The following is a 19,765-nucleotide window of genomic DNA, read 5'->3' as shown; positions in this document are numbered from 1 at the left end:
CTGCCAACCGTGGGGTCCTGAGTCCATCTAACGCATCACGCACTTTTCCTTGTCATTGGGCTGCGTTTTTAAAAAAATTTTTCACTCTACAAACGAGCAAATGGAGATTTGGAGCAATTGAGCAAACTGTCCTAGGTCACTAATCCATTAGGTGTAGCTGGATCTCCACCTGGATCCAGCGATTCCAGGCCTAAAGCTGTGCTGGGCATCACGCCATGTATAAAAGCCAGTGGCCACCAGGGACGACATTCACATAAATACCAGAAAGCCTTGTCCATAGCAGGATTTTTGTAAGCACGTTAATGATCTAATTTGATTTTTAAAGGACTGTTTCTGAATGAACCACTCTCAGTACTCTGTATATTTCCAAATTCCACAACAGAATACAGGGAGGCTGTGGGCATAGAGATGACGATTTCTTTAAATAAGCAAGTTGCTAAAGATACCTCGGAAGTGGAGACCAAGGCTTAGAACAGAGTTGAGTTTGATCTGGAAATTGCAATGTAAGGAAGGCACTTAAAACTGAGCACTTCATCAAGTCCCAGGCTTTTTTAGGATCAGCAATTTCTCCAGTGGGATCTCTGCTCAGAAACCTCTGGAAGGCTAGGCTGAGCACTTGCCTATGTGGAGGGCAGCCATGGACTGAGCCAGGGATGCTGCGCAGAGGAGGGGGTCACAGTGGTTCCCAGACTGTAGGGCACCCAAGCAGCACTGGCTGGAAACAACCTTGAACAGAGTAAAACAACGGAGGCTGTACCCATGGCTCCTCGGGTTATTGCAGGCCATGTGGCATTCCTCAGGGGACAGTGTCATCTGGTTACAAGAGATAGCTATGCTGACATTAGAGGCTACTTGGTTTGGGGGCTTTGGGGGTGAAAATGGGGAAAACAACGTACAGAAGAAAATTTTTTTAGCATATCTGCTTCAAAGCCTTTTTCCCTGGGTGTGCGCTGTTTGTAATTTTGCAAAGAAAATAGAACTATGCTCTCCTTAAAAAACAGTCCTCCCTGATCAACAGCGCCGGTGCTGGGTCTTAACCCGGAGGAAACATGTTCATTACGTGTATTTTAAACACACACCTGTTGGGGACGAGCAGGGTGGGAAAGATCAAAGGAGCAGGTCTCCTCCCGCCTCATCTAGATCCATCTCACTCAGCTCCAAAACTCCAGGAACTCTAGCACAACTGGAGTGGAGCAGGGTCTGGGGGAGAACAAGGCTGGTCCTCCCAGGACTGGGGGCCCCCTTCCGGGATCGCTTATCCTACCCTGGGGGTGATCTGCAAAGGTGGCTACTCACGCAGCTCTAAGACAGTGAAAAGTGCCTCGGGCTCATCTTCGAAGACATGCAGTCGCGCAGGTCATATGCAAGTGGCACCCATCGTCTCAGCTCCACGTGCCATTTCAAAGGTGTGACTGCCTTTCTCTCCTGTGCTTTCACCCTACTGGCTTCCCCACGGCTGGCCACCCCCACTCTCCCAGACCAGGGCTCCCAGGGCCGCTCTGCCCACCGTGCTTCCCCCGCTGACAGCCGTCCAACCACAATGCTTACAGGCACTGCCCACCCACCAGGACCAAACCAGTCACCTGCCCTCAAACCTGCTCTGCCTCAGGGAAGGCAAAGACACCCACCAGCTACCTAACCCTGAACCTGGGCTTTTTTTCTTTTTTTTTTTGGTAAAAAGGGAAAAATAACCATTCTTGCCTTGCTAGACTGCCGAGGAGGATAGCAGATGCCCCTCGGGGTTCGCATCTGAGACCAGTGCCTGGTGTGTAGTAAGCGCTCGGTGAACACAAGCTCTTTGCTCTTCTCAGTTCTACATGGGTGCCAGCAATATTCCCAGGGGGTCCCCTCTGGGCCCTGGCTCCTCCCACACCTCCCTCTGGTCACCAGGGGCATAGCGTATGGTACCTGTTGTCCACGGCTGAGACATGTAGGGAGTGTCTCTGCCAGGAGAGCAGAGCCAGAGTGAATGCTAGTCTGGGACCCCTATTTTGAGTGCCCAGTGTCCGGCCCTGGAGTCTGGGCTGCAAGGCTCCCCACAAGTACTACAGCCGAGCCACTGTCCTGTCCTGTGGACTCTCCCAGAGCCTGCAGTTCTGGGACTGGTGGGGACTCCGTCCCCCTCACCTCCTGCCATGCCTTCGAAGGTCATGCCATACTGGAGGTTCTGAGAGATGGGGCCTGACACTGCAACAAATCAGTGAGCGGGATGGGGACAGCCCTGCCTCGTTGAAACTGACAGGTATAGTTGGGGGGGGAGGTGCCCTCTAGACCCTGTGATGAGCACCTCGAAGTGGAAAGACAAGGATATTCCAGGTGCCATTTCCTTATTTCTGGAAAAAAGGGCTGTTTTTCTAAGAGAGAGTGCCCTTGGAAAGGGAGGTGATGCCCATCCCGTCCCCCAGCACCAAGGAACACTCAGCAAGGGCCTCGCAGGAGGACACAGCTGAGGAGTCAGAGCTCCTGCTTGCCTGCCCTGGGTACAGACAGGAAGTCGGGGCGGGGGTTGGGGGGAAGGACCCAACTCTGCGGTTGCACGCAATCTTTGAGACAGGACATGGGGGAGTCGTGGTGACAGCCCACCCCCAACATCCCTGGCACCAGCTGAAGCCCTAGGGAGGATGCGCGGGAGGGCTTTGTCCAGCCAAGCCAGGACTGGGCGTCAGTCACCCCATGTGGGGAACTGGGTCTCAGCTGGCCATGTCCGTTCTAAAAACAGAAAGACCACAACTGAGCCCAGTATCTATTTTTACACCCCACTCACTGGAGAGGAATGTGTAATATTTCAGTAAAAGGGGAGTGCATGCAGCCAAAACTAACTGTTTGGCTTGGCAGCCTCCGACAGATCTAAATTGTTAAGACAAAGCCTGCAGAAACGTTGTCAGGAAATATAATAGTTTACTGGAGCAAATCTGAATAAATCCACAAACCGTTTAGCATCTAATCTCTCCACCTCCTCCTTCAAAGAAGGAAGAGTTGGGGAAGATATGAAAAACTTTCGGAATCACAAAACTAGTAAGTGACAGCCTGATAGGGAAGGCACAGCATGACTTGGCCACTGGACACTGGGAATGTCAGGCCCTCCAAGCAAGACCTTCCATCCTGGTAGACTCCCTGCCCCAAATCTCAGGGCACAGGCTCGGACCAGGGACTAGATAATATCCTCCTATACTCTTCCTAGGGAGCAAGGGGACTTCCAGATGCATGGATTAATCCTGCTCCGGTCCACGGTGTCCGTATGTCGGGCAGAAGGAACCTGGGGAAACCCAACTGAGGACCAACAAGTGCTGAGAGCACAGGGGTCCCAGGTCCTGGGATTATAAGGTTTGGGGACAAATCACAGCCTCTGCCCTCCAACGGCTCACCCTCTCATGCAGACGACAGGAATGCCATGTCTTCATCTAAGAGGCAACATAGGAGCTACCACGCAGGTTATGCACACAGGCTTGGATGTCTAGTCCACATCCCTCGCTTTATGCCTTGATTTCCTTGCCTGTAAAATGGGGTTGTTGTGAGGCTCACATGAGAGAAGGCACCAAAGGTGCTCAGCACAGATGGGGGGGGTGCAGGAGCCACTCAACACCATGATGGGGAGAATCATAAGAACCTGAGCTTGTAGCGGGTATGGAGGACAGGTTGGACCTTCACAAATGGTTGAGGTGGGGGCTGAGCAAAGGCACTGAGGCAGGAAAGAGCATGGCCGCTGGGGCAGGAGAGCACAGTGCCTGGGGGACAGGGCTGAGGGGCATAGGACATATGAGCAGGAAAGACCCCAGGCGTCAGAGGCACAGGGTTGAGGCCGCTGGGCTGAGGGAAGGGACACATTACTCCATACACAGAGACCCAGGAAAGGTCAAGGTGTCACAGGGTCCACTCTGGGTCTCAGGAAGGTGAGCACGGGACAGCACAGGCAGTCGGAGGGCAAGGAGGAGGGAGATCTGACAGCTGGGCAGAGACGGGGGGGGGGGGGGGGGGGTGGTTCGGTGAGGAAGACCAAGAGATCACAAGCCGCACAGGAGTTAGGCTGTGATGGCAGCACAGTGGGGCTCTATGTTACCGTGCTCCTCAAAGTCCTGCTGGCAGTGAGGAGGTACAGCCACACAGAGCCACTGGCTAGAAGCCAGGCCCTCCCCTATGCACAGAACATCCTGATGGAATGTTCTTCTGTCCCCCAGGGGCAGGAGCCACCTGCAAGCCAGGCAGACCCGAGCTCCAACTCTCCCCATCAGTTCGAGCTGCCGGCTGGTCACCATCCTCTCTGAGCCCCTGCCGAAATCCTGACCCACAGCAGGAACAGTGACACTGACCTCCCAGGCCTGAAAGAATTCAATGTGTGTGCAAGCATCTGACTCAGGGCACAGCACATAGAGGCCATGACATCACTCACTGATTTTTCAAATATTCAGCACAAAGGCTCATAAGTGCTTACTATTCTTCCCAAGAAGGCGCTAGAAGGGGCTGGAAGGCCACCCTACTCTGGGAATGGTCTATATTGGCCCTCAGAGACCTTTTGATATGAAAGGAATCAAGGAACCAATCCCCACCAGCCGACTTATCATTCCCAACAGGCAGTGCACCGTGGGACGGGGACCAAGACGCCAAGATGGACAGAAGAAAGCCAGACAGCCAGGAGGGAGCAGGGAAAGGGGCAGCACAGTGATGGTGGCGGGGGAGTGTCCCTAGAGCCCAGTGACCCAGCGCCAGGGCCTGACCTGCCTCTGCAGGCATCTCCTCTAAATTCCCCAGCCCAGACCCACTGGGGAATGCCAAGAATCCTCTCTGCTCCCTGCCTCCCTCTCTGGAGCGTTCCAAGTGCTGAGTTTTTTCCTCTTGAAATATCAGTAGCATAAGAGAGGAATCCACTGTGGGGGCCCAGGGGCACCCCCTCCACCAGCTCACCCACCAAGCTGGTAGATGAGTGAGGAAGATGACTGCCACTCACCCCTAGCGGGGACAGGGAGTGAAAGGCAGTTCTCCCTCTGAGCCTCCCTTCCATGATGGGAGAAGGCAGAGAAACGGGGGCACCAGGCTCTCTTGATCAGAGCTGCATTGTGCTGGGGCAGGGACCCCAGGTCCCAAGCACAGTGCCAGCTCATTCTCTGCAGGTGGGACCACCATGGGCTGGCCTAAAGCAAGGAGCCCAGAACAATCAGCCAAGAACCCCCAAATCCCTGACATTCTCAGTTCTGCCAAGCATTGTGACCTTGGGTCAGGCCTACCCCGGCCTCAGCTGATCTATCAAGGGCTATGAAGTCAGAGCAGAGAAAGAGCTGGGTACTTAGCCAGCACTCATTAAACATCTGATCAACTGGGAGCACCTGGGTAGCTCACCGGGTTAAGCATCTAACTCTTGATTTCAGCTCAGGTCATGATCTCAGAGTCGTGGGATTGAGCCCCACGTTTGGACTCCGTGCTCAGTGGAGTCTGCTTCCACCTATGCCCCTCCCTCCACTTGTGTGCATGCGCTCTCTTCCCTCTAAAATAAATATATAAATCCGGAAAGGGAAAGGGAAAGGGAAAGGGAAAGGGAGAAGGAAGGAAGGAAGGAAGGAAGGAAGAAAAAGAGAAGGAACAAAAAAGTCTGTTGAACTGAATACATGGAGGGAAGCAGGAGCTTGTACGTGTATCACATGTGTAAATATGTGTCATGGGAATGGGTAAAAATGACAGAGGGAATATGCTGCTAAAGCTTTTCTCCCGCATGAGTTTTGCCACCAAATGAAGCCATTCACTCTCTGGACTATTTTTCAAGTGCAGAAGTGTTTACTCATCTCTGAGCCTTAAGTAGAATGTCTGACAAGGAGTGGATGTATAATAAATGTCCACTGAATTTCTGCAAGTCGCTGGATGATGTCACAGAGACAGACTGTAGAAGGGTGGCTGCCAGGTGCTAGGGGAGGAAAGCAGAGCTGTTTAAAAGGGGACAGAGTTTCAGTTTTGCAGGACAAAGAGTTCTGTGGATAGAGGCTGGTGATAGCTGCCCCACAATGCCGAGTACTCAATGCCATTAACTGTCCACCGAGAAATGGCTGAGATGGTCAGTTTTTTGTTATGTGTATTTTTAAATTAAAAATGAAAATTAATTTAAAATAGATAATGGATAAACAATTGAATGAAAGGACTCAGTGTCACGGCTGCCAGGGCATAAAATCCTGGCTTAAAGACGACTACATGTCAACTACACTCAAATTAAACATTTTTTTAAATAAACAAACTGCTACAAATTCTCGGCTACTCGCCACCAAGAGCTGTGGTCTATTTCCTCACACCTTGAATCCAGGCTGGACTGTGCCTCAATATGAGCAGAACAAAGCAGAAGCGACACAGGGCGATTTGCCAGCCTGAGCCTCATGAGGCCCTGGAGGCTTCTGCGCTCGGCCCTGGGGGACTCTTCCACCACCACGTGAAGAAGCCCAGGCTGGCTCACTGGGAACCCAGGGCCCAGCTGACAGCCAGCACCAGCTGGACACAGAAGGAAGGTTATCCTGGAGCAGCCAGCTTCCACGAGACGGCTGTCGGATGACAGGTGAGCCATCCCAGTCAAGGCCAACAGAACAACAGCCGGCTGAGCCCGGCCCACGCTGCTAAGCCCCAGAATCATGGGCAAAGAAATATCTGCTTTGGTCCATGAAGCTGTGGGGTGGTTTGTTATGCATCAACAGATAACTGATGGAGAGAAGGCGGTGTCAAACGAGGGAGAGCAAGAACCCACATCTGAGCTCCAAATCCTGCACCGGGAGATCGGAGCCGCCGTGCCCTGCCTGAAGCCACCTCCTGTTCGCAGCTCTGCAAAGAGGTTCTCACCAGTCTAGAAGTCCTCAGGCAGTGTGACAGAGCTGGAACACTCTGAATTGGGCTGGGGAGGTGAGTGGTGGATCCTTCTAGAACTCGACCTTCACTTGTGAAGACAGGGTAGCGACGAGCCTCTTTGTTCTCTGGATTGCTATTTGCCTCTGTAAGGTTCTAACACTCAGCTATTTAAGTCCAATCTCAAGAGATCAAACTAAAAGCTGAGGACCCCAAGTGAGCCCGCCAGTAAGCTGAGTCTGGGCTAAGTGGGCAACACCTATTAACTTCTGGAGGCTTCTCAACTGACCGGATTCCTAAGAGACGTGGCTGGCAACTGCAGAGTGCCAGCATGGGTGCCAGCATGGGTGTAATCCTTGATCCTATTTGCTGTCCTTGTTCTGGAGACACTTGTGCCGCAGGCTGGCCCCAAGTGGCTGAGCCTCATCTCTGCACCCGCCCCTGCCACTGCCCATCCTTGTCCCAGAATGTCATCTGCGACAAGTTAATAATAGATGGAATGTCCCATCTCACAAATAGCAGATTCAGGAACATTTCACAAGGTAAATTCTTAATAGAGCAGATATTCCCATGGGGCACAAGATGGATTTAGGGCTTAGGATGTTATAACTCTTTTGACCTCCGTGCCTTTATCACTGTGATATCATCAAACAGAGGACCCAGTCCAGGATACTCTATGCTGCTTTCTGGGACACTGAATCCCAGGCTGTTCGTTCCCAACTGGCAGAGGGTCTATTTGCTTCTTATCACTAGGGATCACCTGCAGGGTTTCCCAGTTCCTCACTGAGGAGCCCCTCTAGGAAGACCGAGGGTCCTGGCTGACTGCCAGTGTGCTCATGTACTCTCTACCCACCCACAGCTTCCCTCCCAGTGTGACTAGACGAGGGTTCCTCACTGGTTTTAGGGGCTCCTGTATTTCCAGGCTGCTCCTTGATATCCTTCAAGCAGCATCCAGATCCCTAGGGAGACCCCAGCTTCACTCAGTTTGCCCTCTGCACAGATCTAGGTAAAAAAGGACACGTGTGTGACGCAGGTGTTTGCATCTTTACTGCACAATGCTCAGGACCCCAGGGGAAGGTACTCTGAAGGCGGAAGGAATCTGTGCCCGCCAGATGAACATGTGCATCTGCATTAATACCACATACTCTCAAAACCATCTCCCAGCTCTCCTGTGAGGACCATTTCATGCTCTTTCCCATCCCCAGGACAGCTCGGGTCACTTGGCACCAACAGTCACTCACCAAGTGCTGTCCTCATCCATAAGAACGTTGTCAGATCTTTGATTTTTAAGACACAGACCCCACATGAGGACCTCTCAGGTGTCTTGTAGACCTCCTTACTGCTTTGCCCCCACTCTGACTCAACCCTCCGCATGCTCCCTGGATGCCCACTTCTTCTGGGACAAGTGATGTGAGCCTAGCAGAAAACCAAGACAAGTGCCTGCAAGTCTTGGCACCTCAAAGTCCTGGTGTGACCTCAAGGTGAACTAAGGCACACTGCTGTCTTTGTTACTCCTATTATAGGAAGAGCTCTCCAACACAGCACTAAATGTTCTAGAATCCTAGAATCCTGGTCTTTTCCCTTCTTTCCTGTGGGTTACAGACACTTGTTTTTTGGTCCTTTTGCTCCTTATTAATGCACTTCTACTGGGGCAACTAGGGAGGCTCAGGGAAATGCATTAAAATCAGTTAAGCTAGACACTGCTAGGCAACTCTGGCAATAAATAGCAATAAATAATCAACATCCAAAATAATAATGATAGTAAATAAGTGACTAGGAGTTCCAGGTTGGGCTGTATTCGCTAACACCTGTCCATGTGGTCCCACTGCCCCTTCAACTCCATAGGGCGCAAAGAGGTCTTTCCCTTTCTTCTTGCACCCTCAGGTTCCAGCACCTTTGAGCTGACTCCTCCTCCAGGCAATCTTGATGGATCTGCAGCCTTGTCCCTGCCACAGGGGTCTCTCCTGCCCCCACACCTACCCAACTTCCTGGCCCTATTGAGTTCATTTTAATAAAAGCAGCTGCCCCCCCATCCCACACCCCAAAAGCTTCCCTCCACAAGCTCTGTCTTGCAGAGTGCCCCTCCCAAAGTGCTGAGTCCTGGGGGGCAAAAGGAAGAGCAGAGAAAACCACCAACAGGGCTGACCCTCTTTCCCAGGACGGCTGGGACCCTAGTCAAAGGGCACTGGGGGGCCCTGGCTGCTGGTACTGACGACCACTTTAATTCCATCACAGCCCGACACCATTCTAACCATCCCAGCCCTCTCCCCTCCTGTCTTCTTCCACTAGCAGAAGTGCATCACCTGCAGCCAGGCAGCGGGGCCCCTGCCTTCTGAGTCCATTCAGTGCTACAAGAAAAACAGAGGACTATACAATTCTTTCTTAAAAGGACAAACAAATCTAAATTTAATCCAACTTACCCTCGTTTCCCAGGAGAAAGGGGCTGAGTGCTCATCTTGCCAAGTTATGTCCTAAAATAAAAATTCAAGAATAAATATGAAACCCAAACCCAAACATACACCATGCAAACATCCACCCAAGGCCACAGGGAAAACAGACCTTAGGACTCATCCCAGCTCCCAGCTTGGAGCAAGCCTGATGTTTGGCTCGTCTGCATAGCATGTGCTGACCTCCTCAGTTTGGCTTTGCCCTCACCTTTCCAGTGGAGGCGGCCAGGCACACCCCAGGGCATCCCAGTCAAAAGGTTGCTCAATGACTGTCTGGGAGGCCCCTTGGGGACTTGATGATGGGGATGTGAGCAGAAAGGGCAAGGGGCTTTACAGGCTCAGGCCTCTACCAGTGACTGCACACGAGGCCATGATGGGAAGAGGACGCAGCCCTCTGAGCCTGTTTCTCTGATCTGTAAGAGGAGAATCAAGCTTCCCTTGCAGGGTGGTTGTGATGATCAAATGAAGTAACCAACGATCAGAACATCAGGCAGTAATCCTCTGGGCAGTACCAACGCAGCTGAGCCCCCGCCATCCCCTCGGGCCCCCAGAGACCTGAGAGGCACTGCCCACCAAGGTCAATGAAGAACATGCCAATTTAATGCAGGTGCCCATTTAAGAGTGAGAGCTGTGACACTCTCACCATCACCAACAGAACACGACGGAAAGAGCCCTTTGGAGCAGTAACCAAGAATCTGGCCGTGGCTTTGCTATGTTCTGCTCCCTGGCCTAATAAACAAGTGATGGCAAAGACTGCCTTCTCTTGGCTGGCCCTCCAGGTCCCTAGCCACCTCCCTGTGCCAGCAAATGTCTCTCATCCGTGCCTCACTTCTCCTAGGGATCTCCTCTGAACTGAAAGTTGGGACATACTGGGCGATGCAGAGACAACATGGGATAAGGGATTTTAAATTGACATGTTCCTTCCATAGAGCACTCCCAGGAAGTGAGATCCTCCCCGCAGAGGTGCTCCCTGCCCCCAGAGGTAGATGAGGCTCTACCCTCCTCTGTGAGGCAAATGGGGTCCACAGTAGCCCATGCCGTCCCCACCTCAGCCTCTGAACCCCCCTCCCTCAGCCTCAGCCCTGATGTTCCTGGCGGTGGGAAACACAACCAATGAGAGGGAACATGGGCCACTGCCCCTCCATCGGAATTCCAGCTAAACCCAAGTTACTCCTCAACTTACAAACTCTGTCCCTCCAAAAATGGAAGTGGGCTGCCTGGAGGAATGTGAGCAAATGAGCCCTTGTGCTGGGAGGGAGGCCTGCAGCCCAGCCTCGGGTGTCCCGGCTCTGGGTCTGGGGGCGGGGGGGGGGGGGTAGGTAAAGGGAAATCAATTGGCAAATGTGCTCTTTTTTTTTAAAGATTTTATTTCTTTATGAGAGAGAGACAGCACAAGCAGGGGGAGGGGCAGGCGGAGAAGTACTCCCATTGACAGGGTGCTCAATGCACCCTGTCACAGGGTGCTCAACACTAGTTTCATGACCTGAACCAAAGGCAGATGCTAACCAACTGAGCCACCCAGGTCCCTCTGTGCTCCTTCTACCCAGACATGGGACAGCCCAGTGGCCACCTCAGTGGACAGAGGAAGGGTCAGGAGAGTGAGGAGGCAAAGGGAGGCAAGGGGGCAGACCCAGTGGTCACAGGAACCTTGGCGCTGGATCCCCTTATCGTGTGGTATGATCTGTCCTTATATATTAGATATACAGCTGAAATCGGCAAAAATTAAAATAAGGCTTTTGGCTTTGCCAGGAAAATGAGTGTAAGACTCAGAGGACCAGAGATTGAGCCTGGAGCATGCACTCACCAGTGGTTGCAGCCTGCATATTAGCTGACATTCCAAAGGGGTCGCAGACAGAGAGAGGGTCACACTGTGATTTCTCCCAACTTGGTGTCAAGTCAATAGTTTTTTGTTTGCTCCAGCAAGAAACTCAGTCAAGGGGCAAATTCCTTAGATTTCTGCAATTCTGAGCTCATAAAAAATAATAAAACGCTTAACAAAAATAAACATGCCAAGCAAAAATGTTATTGCAGCTCTGATGTCAGCCGTGGTTGCACACTGCAGCATTGGGAACAGGCTCTCCAGGCAGCTGGATGCAAAATGGCATCAGAATTGCCTGGTGGCAGTACATGCACACACGGTGTTCTCTTTCTTCTCTCCCACGATGACCAGCAGGCAACCAAAATGTAGCCAGGCACATGGTTTGGATGCTCACACATGCTGTATGTAGGGTGGCTTGAAGGGTCCCCACCTGCTGCCCTGGTGCTCAAGATCTGAAACTACCAAGGCATCAAAACACATCTGCCACTTAGACCACGAGATGTCATGGAGTGGGGTTCTAATTTGGCCAAGAGTCCTCACAAATTCCTCCCCATAAGGGACGTTTGTGCCACAGACAATGCTGCACCTCTCTAGAAATTATTTCTTCTCTGGAGCTTAGCACAGAAAGAAGCCTAGAAGTCACTAGATCCCAAAAGAGCAGCACAAAAAGCAGAGGGGATGCCACCAAGAGCCATAGGACATACGGTCCCTGGAAATATCAGAGGCCAACACAACATGTGGGAGGCTCTGCTCAGGCTCGTGTGGCTCCAAGGACTGCAGGATGGACATATACCAAGTCTTCTCTCCTCTGACATCCGAGAGGCCCAGGCTCCCTCTTACTGGAAAATGTTCACTCAACACATTGTTCACCTAACAGGAAAGGTGCTTAATAAAAAGGGGCGGGGGGGGGGGGGGCAGCCTGGTGGCTCAGAGGTTTAGCACCATCTTTGGTCCAGGGCCTGATCCTGGAGACCCGGGATCGAGTCCCATGTCAGGCTCCCTGCATGGAGCCTGCTTCTCCCTCTACCTGTGTCTCTGCCTCTCTCTCTGTGTGTGTCTCTCATGAATAAATAAATAAAATCTTTAAAAAACAAACAAACAGGGACACCTGGGTGGCTCAGTGGTTGAGCACCTGCCTTCAGCTCAGGTCATGATCCTGGAGTCCTGGGGATTGAGTCCCACATCAGGTTCCCTGCGGGGAGCCTGCTTCTCCCTCTGCCTATGTCTCTGCCTCTCTCTCTGTCTCTCATGAATGAGTAAATAAAATCTTAAAAAAAGGAAAGAAAAGAAAAGAAAAGAATAGCTATTTCTCTGCTCAAAGTACCAGAATGCATACTCACACAAAATCTCCAGCATTTGCTTTACTATTCAGTAAAAGATGGATGCCTGAGTGTTTTTAAGATCTCTGTGGGCCCCAGACATTTGTACTGGCTGCAGCTAGCAGTGTGCTGGAGTGAGGCTGCACCAACTCCAGAAAGTGGTCCGTGAAATGTTCAGGAATTTTTTGAACCTGCTGTTAAATATAGCCATTGGTAGAAATTAAGTTACATAAGCACAATTAAAACACATTGTATTAGGGTCGCCTGGGTGGCTAAGTTGGTTGAGTCTCTTGGTTTCAGCTCAGGTCGTGATCTCAGGGTCCTCAGGGTCGTGAGATCGAGCCCCACATCGGGCTCTGTGCTGAGCATGGAATCTGCTTGAGATTCCCTCTCTCTCTCTCCCTTTGCCCCGCCCCCCACCCAAATGAGTAAATAAAGTCTTCAAGACACACACACATACTGTCTTATAAACAAAAGTAATATACTCCATACCCACAAGGATGAAAAATCACAAGTGTTGGCAGGGATGTGGAGAAACTAGAGCCCTTGGAGCCCTCATGCACCACTGCTGGGAAAGTGAAATGGTGTAGCCACTGTGGAAAACAGTGTAGCAGTTCCTCAAAAAAATTAAACACACACACACATACACAAAAATTAAACACAGAGTTACCATTAGATCTAGAAATTCTACTCCTAGAGATACAGCCAAGAGAACTGAAAGGAGGCACTTGAACAGACACTTGTACACAGAGCTAGCTGCAGCTTTAGTAGTAGCCAACATGTGAAGAGAACACAGATGTCCATCAACAGATGAATAAACAAAAGGTGGCAAATCCATACAATGGAATCCTACTCAGCCTTCAAAAGGAAGGAAATTCTGACACCAGCTACAAGCAATCCTTGAGGACATTGTGCTAAATGATTATGCCAGTCACTAAAGGGCAAATATTACATGATTCCACTTATTTGAGGTACCTAGACCAGGCAAATTCATGGAGATGGGAAGCAGAATAGAGCTTACCAGGGGAGGGAGGAATGGGAAGTTATTATTGTTTAATGCATTCAGAGTTTCTGGCTGAGGTGATGGAAAAGTTCTAGAAATGGACAGTGGTAATGGCTGCAGAGCAGTGGGAATGTACTAAACGTCTACTTAAGAATGGTTAGAACAGTACATTTTCTATTATGTAGATATTCCCACAATAAAGGAATCTGAAAAGGCAACACTGGATGAGTCCAACTGTACGACATTCTGGAAAAGGCAAAATCATAGGCAGTACAAAGATCAGCGGTTGCCAGAGTTAAAGGGAGGGCAGAATAAAGAAGATTTTAAGGCAGTGAAAACACTCTGCACCATACTGTAGTGATGAACATTCTTCTCAAAACCCACAGAATGTACTGCAAGAGCAAGCCCCAGTGCGTTGGACTTTACACAATAACCATGTGTCAGCGTAGGGTTAATCCACTGTAGCAATGTCCCACTCTGAAGGCTGATGCTGCCTGTGGAGGTAGGGGTTTACTACTGGGCTTTTCTGAGAACCTAAAAAACCACTTGCAACATGCTCTGCTCCTCCATGGGCCCCAAACAATCAGCAAATGCTACACGTCAGAGCTGCACCCCCCGACCCCACCCCACCCCCACTCACTGGAACCAGATGTTAAACAGTGACTAATACATTCAAGGCTGCCACCGATATCGAACACACTGAAATTCACCATATTTGACATGAAGTGCAAATTCTGCAATTCAACTTTAAAGTGATTTTGGTAAAAAAAATAAAAAATAAAAAATAAATAAAGTGATTTTGGTAATTTTGCTTTTAAAATTGCTTCGTTATGAGCAACTCCTCTATAATTGGGTACAATTCCTCTGTATAAGTCATAACTATTCCAAAATTATTCTAAAATGAGAAACTCTGGACTTAAAGTTGATTTCAAACATGGGGAAATATTACAATTATTAACTTTCCCTCTTAATGAACTGGATTAGAGAGTACTGAGCACTTACTCTTCATAACTGTTTTTCCACTTCCAAGGCCAGGCCAGTGAATTTGTATTGTTGCATCTCAAGGATGGGACCGATAGCATCTGTGGACAGCACGGCCTGCGCTGGCTGTCCCTGAGGTCGCTCACAGATCTGCCCGATGAAGGAAGCCAACCCAGAGGCATGGGCTTTCTGAGGTGACCTCTGAGCATTTCCTGCCCACCGCCACCACTGCACAAAGCCAGGCCACTAGCAGCCAGCAGACAGGAAGTAGCACCTTCCCTGGAACATGGAAAGAGCTGACTTCGGAGACCCTGCAGCATGTGGGAAGTCGAGCCTACCCTCTGGGCTTCCCTGAAGGCTGCGGGCCCGTCTGCCACCTGGGCCTGAACAAACCACACCTTCTCGTGGATGCCCTCTCTGTGGCACACCTGTCTGAGGCAGTTGATGGGAATGGTCCCTTCCTGGGTGCTCACTGGCCCAGGTTTCACACAGGCACTATTCATGGACACCGGACTCAAGGCTCTCTCGAGAGGGCCCCCTACCCTAGCTGTTCACTGTCCCCAGACCTGGCTGTGAATCGGCATCACCTAGGGTGCTATGATAATAGGCAGAATCCGTAGCTCTCACCTGGCGTGATTTGACAATGCTAACAACTCCACAGGTAACTCTCAGGCAGCCAGTCCATTGAGGGCCAGCAGCTCTGCCCATCGTGAGCATGTGGCCACACAGCCACAGCAGGCTGCTGGTGCCCGTGGGCCTCCAGGGCTCGGGGGTCCACCCCACTAGCAGGGGTACCCTCCATCAATACTGCTAGGTGGCTCTCATCATCCCCAAACAGTGACTCCTACTAAAGCAACCCAGGGTTCGTGCAGCTCTCACAAGCCCCAGGTTTTCTGGGCCAGCTGTCTCCCTCTCTACTTTGGAGCGGGCAAGATCATGGCTCTGTGCCTTAGTATAATCCACCGAGGCAAATCCCAGTCTCCTAACAGGCTGCAAGAAGAATCCCATTTAAAAACATGTATTTCTTTATTCTTCCCCGGCATTCAAAGATTACAGACAAAACAACTGCATTGCACGTCCGGTGCCAGCGCTGCAGAGCTACAGTAGGTGTGCGACCGCCAACAGTAAACACTCCTGTCTGCTAGGATCACAACGGCCCCAGAATGTCGGAATATGGTGCCCGGTTCGCTCAGTTTCAGGGCTTACAAAAGTTGGAATCCCAACCCCTGAGCGTTCCATGGATAGATCTGAGCAATTCACAAGCGGTGCCGGGATCCCTCAAACCCTAAATCCTCCCTGCGCTCCTGAAGCCCATAAAGTAGAGGAGTTTCTAGTTGACAGGTACGGTGGCATCTTGAGTCAAGGGTAAATTTCACCTGTGAATACTGGAGGTCAGAGAAATCGGGCTGAGACAGCAGAGCCTGGGAAGGAGACAGGAAAGGAACTCCCCTCCCAGTGAGCTGCTTGGTGCCAGTCTGGACCTCAGAGAGATGGTCGCATGGTTAAAACAGGTGAGACAAGCCCACACTGTGATATTTAATCAAACACGTTCAAACATTACATCCTCCCAAACACCTGCTGATGTTCACAGCAGCTTCACTCACGGTGACCAAGACCTGGAAGCAACCCTGATGGCCTCAGCAGGTGAACGGCCGAACTACCGTACACACAGACAATGGAACGTTACTCAGCGCTAACAAGAACTGAGCTCCAGGCCCTGGAAAGACACGGAAGGGCCTCCAGCGCATATTGCTACCTGACAAGGCAACCCGAAAAGGCTACGTACTCTGTGGCTCCAACTGTATGGCATCCCGGAAAAGGCCCAGTCCGGAGACAGTACAAAGATGGGTGGCCGGGCAGCCCGGGTGGCTCAGCAGCTTAGCGCCACGTTCGGCCCAGGGTGTGATCCTGGAGACCCGGGATCGGGTCCCACATCAGGATCCCTGCATGGAGCCTGCTTCTCCCTCTGCCTGGGTCTCTGCCTGTCTCTCTCTCTCTCTCTCTCTCTCTGTGTCTCTATGAATAAATAAAATCTTAAAAATAAAAAACAAAATAATAAAAACAAACAAAGATGGGTGGCTGCCAGGGGTGAGGGATGGGAGGGATGAGGGGCAGAGCATGGAGGGCTCTGAGGGCAGTGAACTCTTCCGCTCGATGCTCTGATGGTGGATACGTCTTTGTCTGGACCCACTGGATGCACACACCACGAGGGAACCCTGATGTAGCCCACGGACTCCGGGCGAGGCTCATGCAGCGTGGGGCTTCATCCACTGTAGCAGATACCCCGCCCCGAGGGGTGTCGGAGCCTGGGAGGTTGTGCCCGTCTGGGGACAGGGAGTATAGAAGAAATCTCTGTACTTTCTGCTCTGTTTTGCTGTTAACCTAAAACTGCTCTAAAAAACAAAGTTTGCTTTTTTAAAAAGTGGGGGAGGAAGAACGATTAAGATATGCCCCCCCTTTTTTTACCAACTGCTTCTTTTTAGGGACTTTTATTTATGTATTTATGGAATCGATGCTTCTCCTCCTGACTTGTAATATATTTAACTCCACTGAGATAAGAGGGTTTCCATAAATGCAAGGACAAAACTGCAGCCCAACAAGACAAAGGCAGCTAGGACTGATCTAGCAAGCAGCTTCCACCATGAATACAAATTCAGGGGCCCTGGCCCCCAAGACAAGGGCAGAAACGAAAGCTCGGTGCCATCATGGTAATGGGAGCAGGGGGGCAGATGATAGTTTTGCGGGAAAAAATAAACAAAACAACAAAAAAAACAGAAAATGAGTGGGATGTTTAAACAGACCAGGCCCTCCTTTGCCTTTCAGAAAAATGGATTTTTTTTTCCTCCAGTATTAAGGGAATCTCTTGCTTATGAGTGTGAAAGGGACTCCTGTCAATGAAAGGGTTCTAGATTGCCAACATGCTTCTCAGCTCTGCCTTGTCTCTCCCTGTGTGACAGTGAATAAATCATTAAATTTCTTTTCCAAACTCCGTTCTGTGGCAGCCCCTGGGTCACCCTCCCACAGGAGCTAGGGAGACGGCCTGTGTGGCTGCCTTAACCCACCAGGGCTCACCTGTTCAACACCCTTCTTCCCCTACATGGGGTAGCAGGCCAGGTGCTCTCTGGGCAAAGAACCATCGGTCAGGAAGGGGAAGCCTGTGGGAGAGGCCCAACAGCCTCCCCCTTGAGGCCCATGGAAACAGATCTGGACTCGTGGCCACCACCTTCTCAACTCCTGTCCAGAGCCAGGGCATAGAACCCCAGATGCAAGGACATGAAAAGCCACGTGAACCCAGTCATCTTTTCTAAAAACTGCATGGCTCTACCAGACAGAAGGTGGGAATCATAATTATACATACCACTTTCCTTAAAAAAACAAACCCAAAAGACTGAGAAAGTAACTCTCAAATTCCCTCATTATGGGGTTTTTTGTTTTTTTTTGCCAAAATCCAAAAAAAGGAAAAGCCAAACTGCTCAAACAGAAGGGGAAGAGGTGACCTCACATGTGACAGGTCCTGTGTCAGGATATCATATATCCAACCAAACCCAAATCTGATAAAAACTGAATACTTGAGGAAAGTTCTATAAAGATACCACCAACTGCTTCACAATGCTGCTTCTGCATTGTCTGGATCTTTTAACAGTAACATACATATACATCATCTTACATACCTTACAGCAATTTAGTTTATTTTTAAAAAAACAAACATCTAGGGGTGTCTGGTTGGCTCATTCAGAAGAGCATGTGACTCCATGGATCAGAGCCATTGAGTTTGAGCTCCATGTTGGGTGTAGCCCCCTCAGATCACTTCAGGGAAAGGCACTTCAGCCAGCTGGGAGCAAGGGCCAGATGGGGCAGTGGGGCTGGGCCAAGGCAGGGGCCCTTGGAGGCCTGCAGAAGGAAGTTCTGACCTCAAGCCATGCGGAGGGTATCAGGGAGTCAAGGAGGCCAAGGCTTGGCCCCAGAGGAGGAGGTGAAGGCAGATAGGAGCATGGGGGCAGCCCAGCCCCTAGATCCCTGCAGGAGGGGGAGTGATGCAGGCATCTGAGGAGACACACTTCCTTCCCACAGCAGCTGGTCATGCAAAGCTGTTGAAGAGGAGGCGGAGCTGTCTGGCTCCAAGGCCTGAAAACTCTGTGTTCTGTGGCATGCAAAATCCAGATCATCAGGGTCCCTGGGGGCTGGCATATGGCACGTGGCAACCCCCTTCCTGGCCAGCTTCACCTACTCTACAGGAGGTGAAAGAGAGACAACTAGGTCCATGAAAAGTAAACACGCCAAATTTCTGGGGTTACCTGCTTATGGCCCGCAACACATCCCTAAAAATTCAGTTTTGAGGCTGGGTTTTTTTTTTTTTTTTTCCTATTTGATAACAGGAAGCAGCAGAGGCAGACTGAGTGATCTCTAAAACCTTCTAAAATGAAAACCTCTCATCTCCCAGAGTAAGCCAAATTCCCTAAACTTTATTGCTCAAGGAAGAATGCAGGAAAGTCAGCCTGCTGAGGGCATCTGTTTGCAAACATGCCTTCATGTTCATTACCAAATACCAGAGGAACCTCATGGGCCACTCAGTTCACAGAGGGAGACCTACGCCCTAAGCAGGTGGCACCTTGCTGGTGGCATGGCCAGGAATGGAAGCCAGGTCTGGGGACTCCAGGTGCTCCTCTTCTTTCACTAGCAGAGTAGTAGTCCACCAGCAGCTAGTCTGAATTCTCTGCACACAAGTTGCTTGGGGACATGACGGAGGGCAGGAGGGGTTGGTCACCTTGTGTTTAAATTTTAATAAGATCACATGTTCATGTGTGTGTGGGGGGGGATTTTAAAGAAACTGGTGAAGATTACGGACAGCCTAAGCAGCTCTAAAGCTAGAATGCCTCTGGTTTCCAATGGAATAGGCTTTGAGAAATATTTGCTGAATTGATTCCCAAGGAAAAATCTGGAAACTGACAGGTCCCCTCATGGCTTCAAGGCACAGAAGCAGCCAATCTCCCTCTGTACCAGGCTGGTCATCCCAGTGAGGGGGCATCTGAGCCCTGATCTTTTTTTGCTGTATAGAAGACAGCAAGGGTACAAATGACACAGATGCCATGATGCTGGCCTAGGCAGAGCAGTCCCACCACGGAGGCAATGGTGATGTGTGAACCGAGCCCTGACCGTACTCAGGGCCACCAAGATCAATGACCACCAATATGTAATCAGCTTTCTACTTATTTTTTTCCTGGATATGTAAGAATGACTAGAGGTTGGTCATACTTGGAGCCTGTATTTCACGATCTGACTTAAAACATGGGATACAAAAATGTTACTATTGATGGGGGAGAGGATGATGTCCTTGTTCTTCAGGGTAGCTGAAAGGGGAGGGGACACAATCGGAGGCTGATGTGACTGC

General features: G+C 50.6%; 1 protein-coding gene across 1 annotated transcript in view; it reads right to left on the bottom strand.

The window, feature by feature from the left end:
- C4H1orf198 (chromosome 4 C1orf198 homolog) overlaps positions 1 to 19,765 on the bottom strand; it is a 33,333-nt gene that overhangs the window by 9,694 nt on the left and 3,874 nt on the right. The window contains exon 2 of the mRNA XM_072756003.1: positions 9,228 to 9,278. Within this exon, the coding sequence (XP_072612104.1) occupies positions 9,228 to 9,278 (51 nt within the window). The remainder of the gene's footprint in view (positions 1 to 9,227; positions 9,279 to 19,765) is intronic.

This window comes from Vulpes vulpes, chromosome 4 (genome assembly GCF_048418805.1).
Source record: "Vulpes vulpes isolate BD-2025 chromosome 4, VulVul3, whole genome shotgun sequence".
Lineage (NCBI taxonomy): Eukaryota > Metazoa > Chordata > Mammalia > Carnivora > Canidae > Vulpes > Vulpes vulpes.
This window is presented reverse-complemented; position numbering and strand designations above follow the sequence as displayed.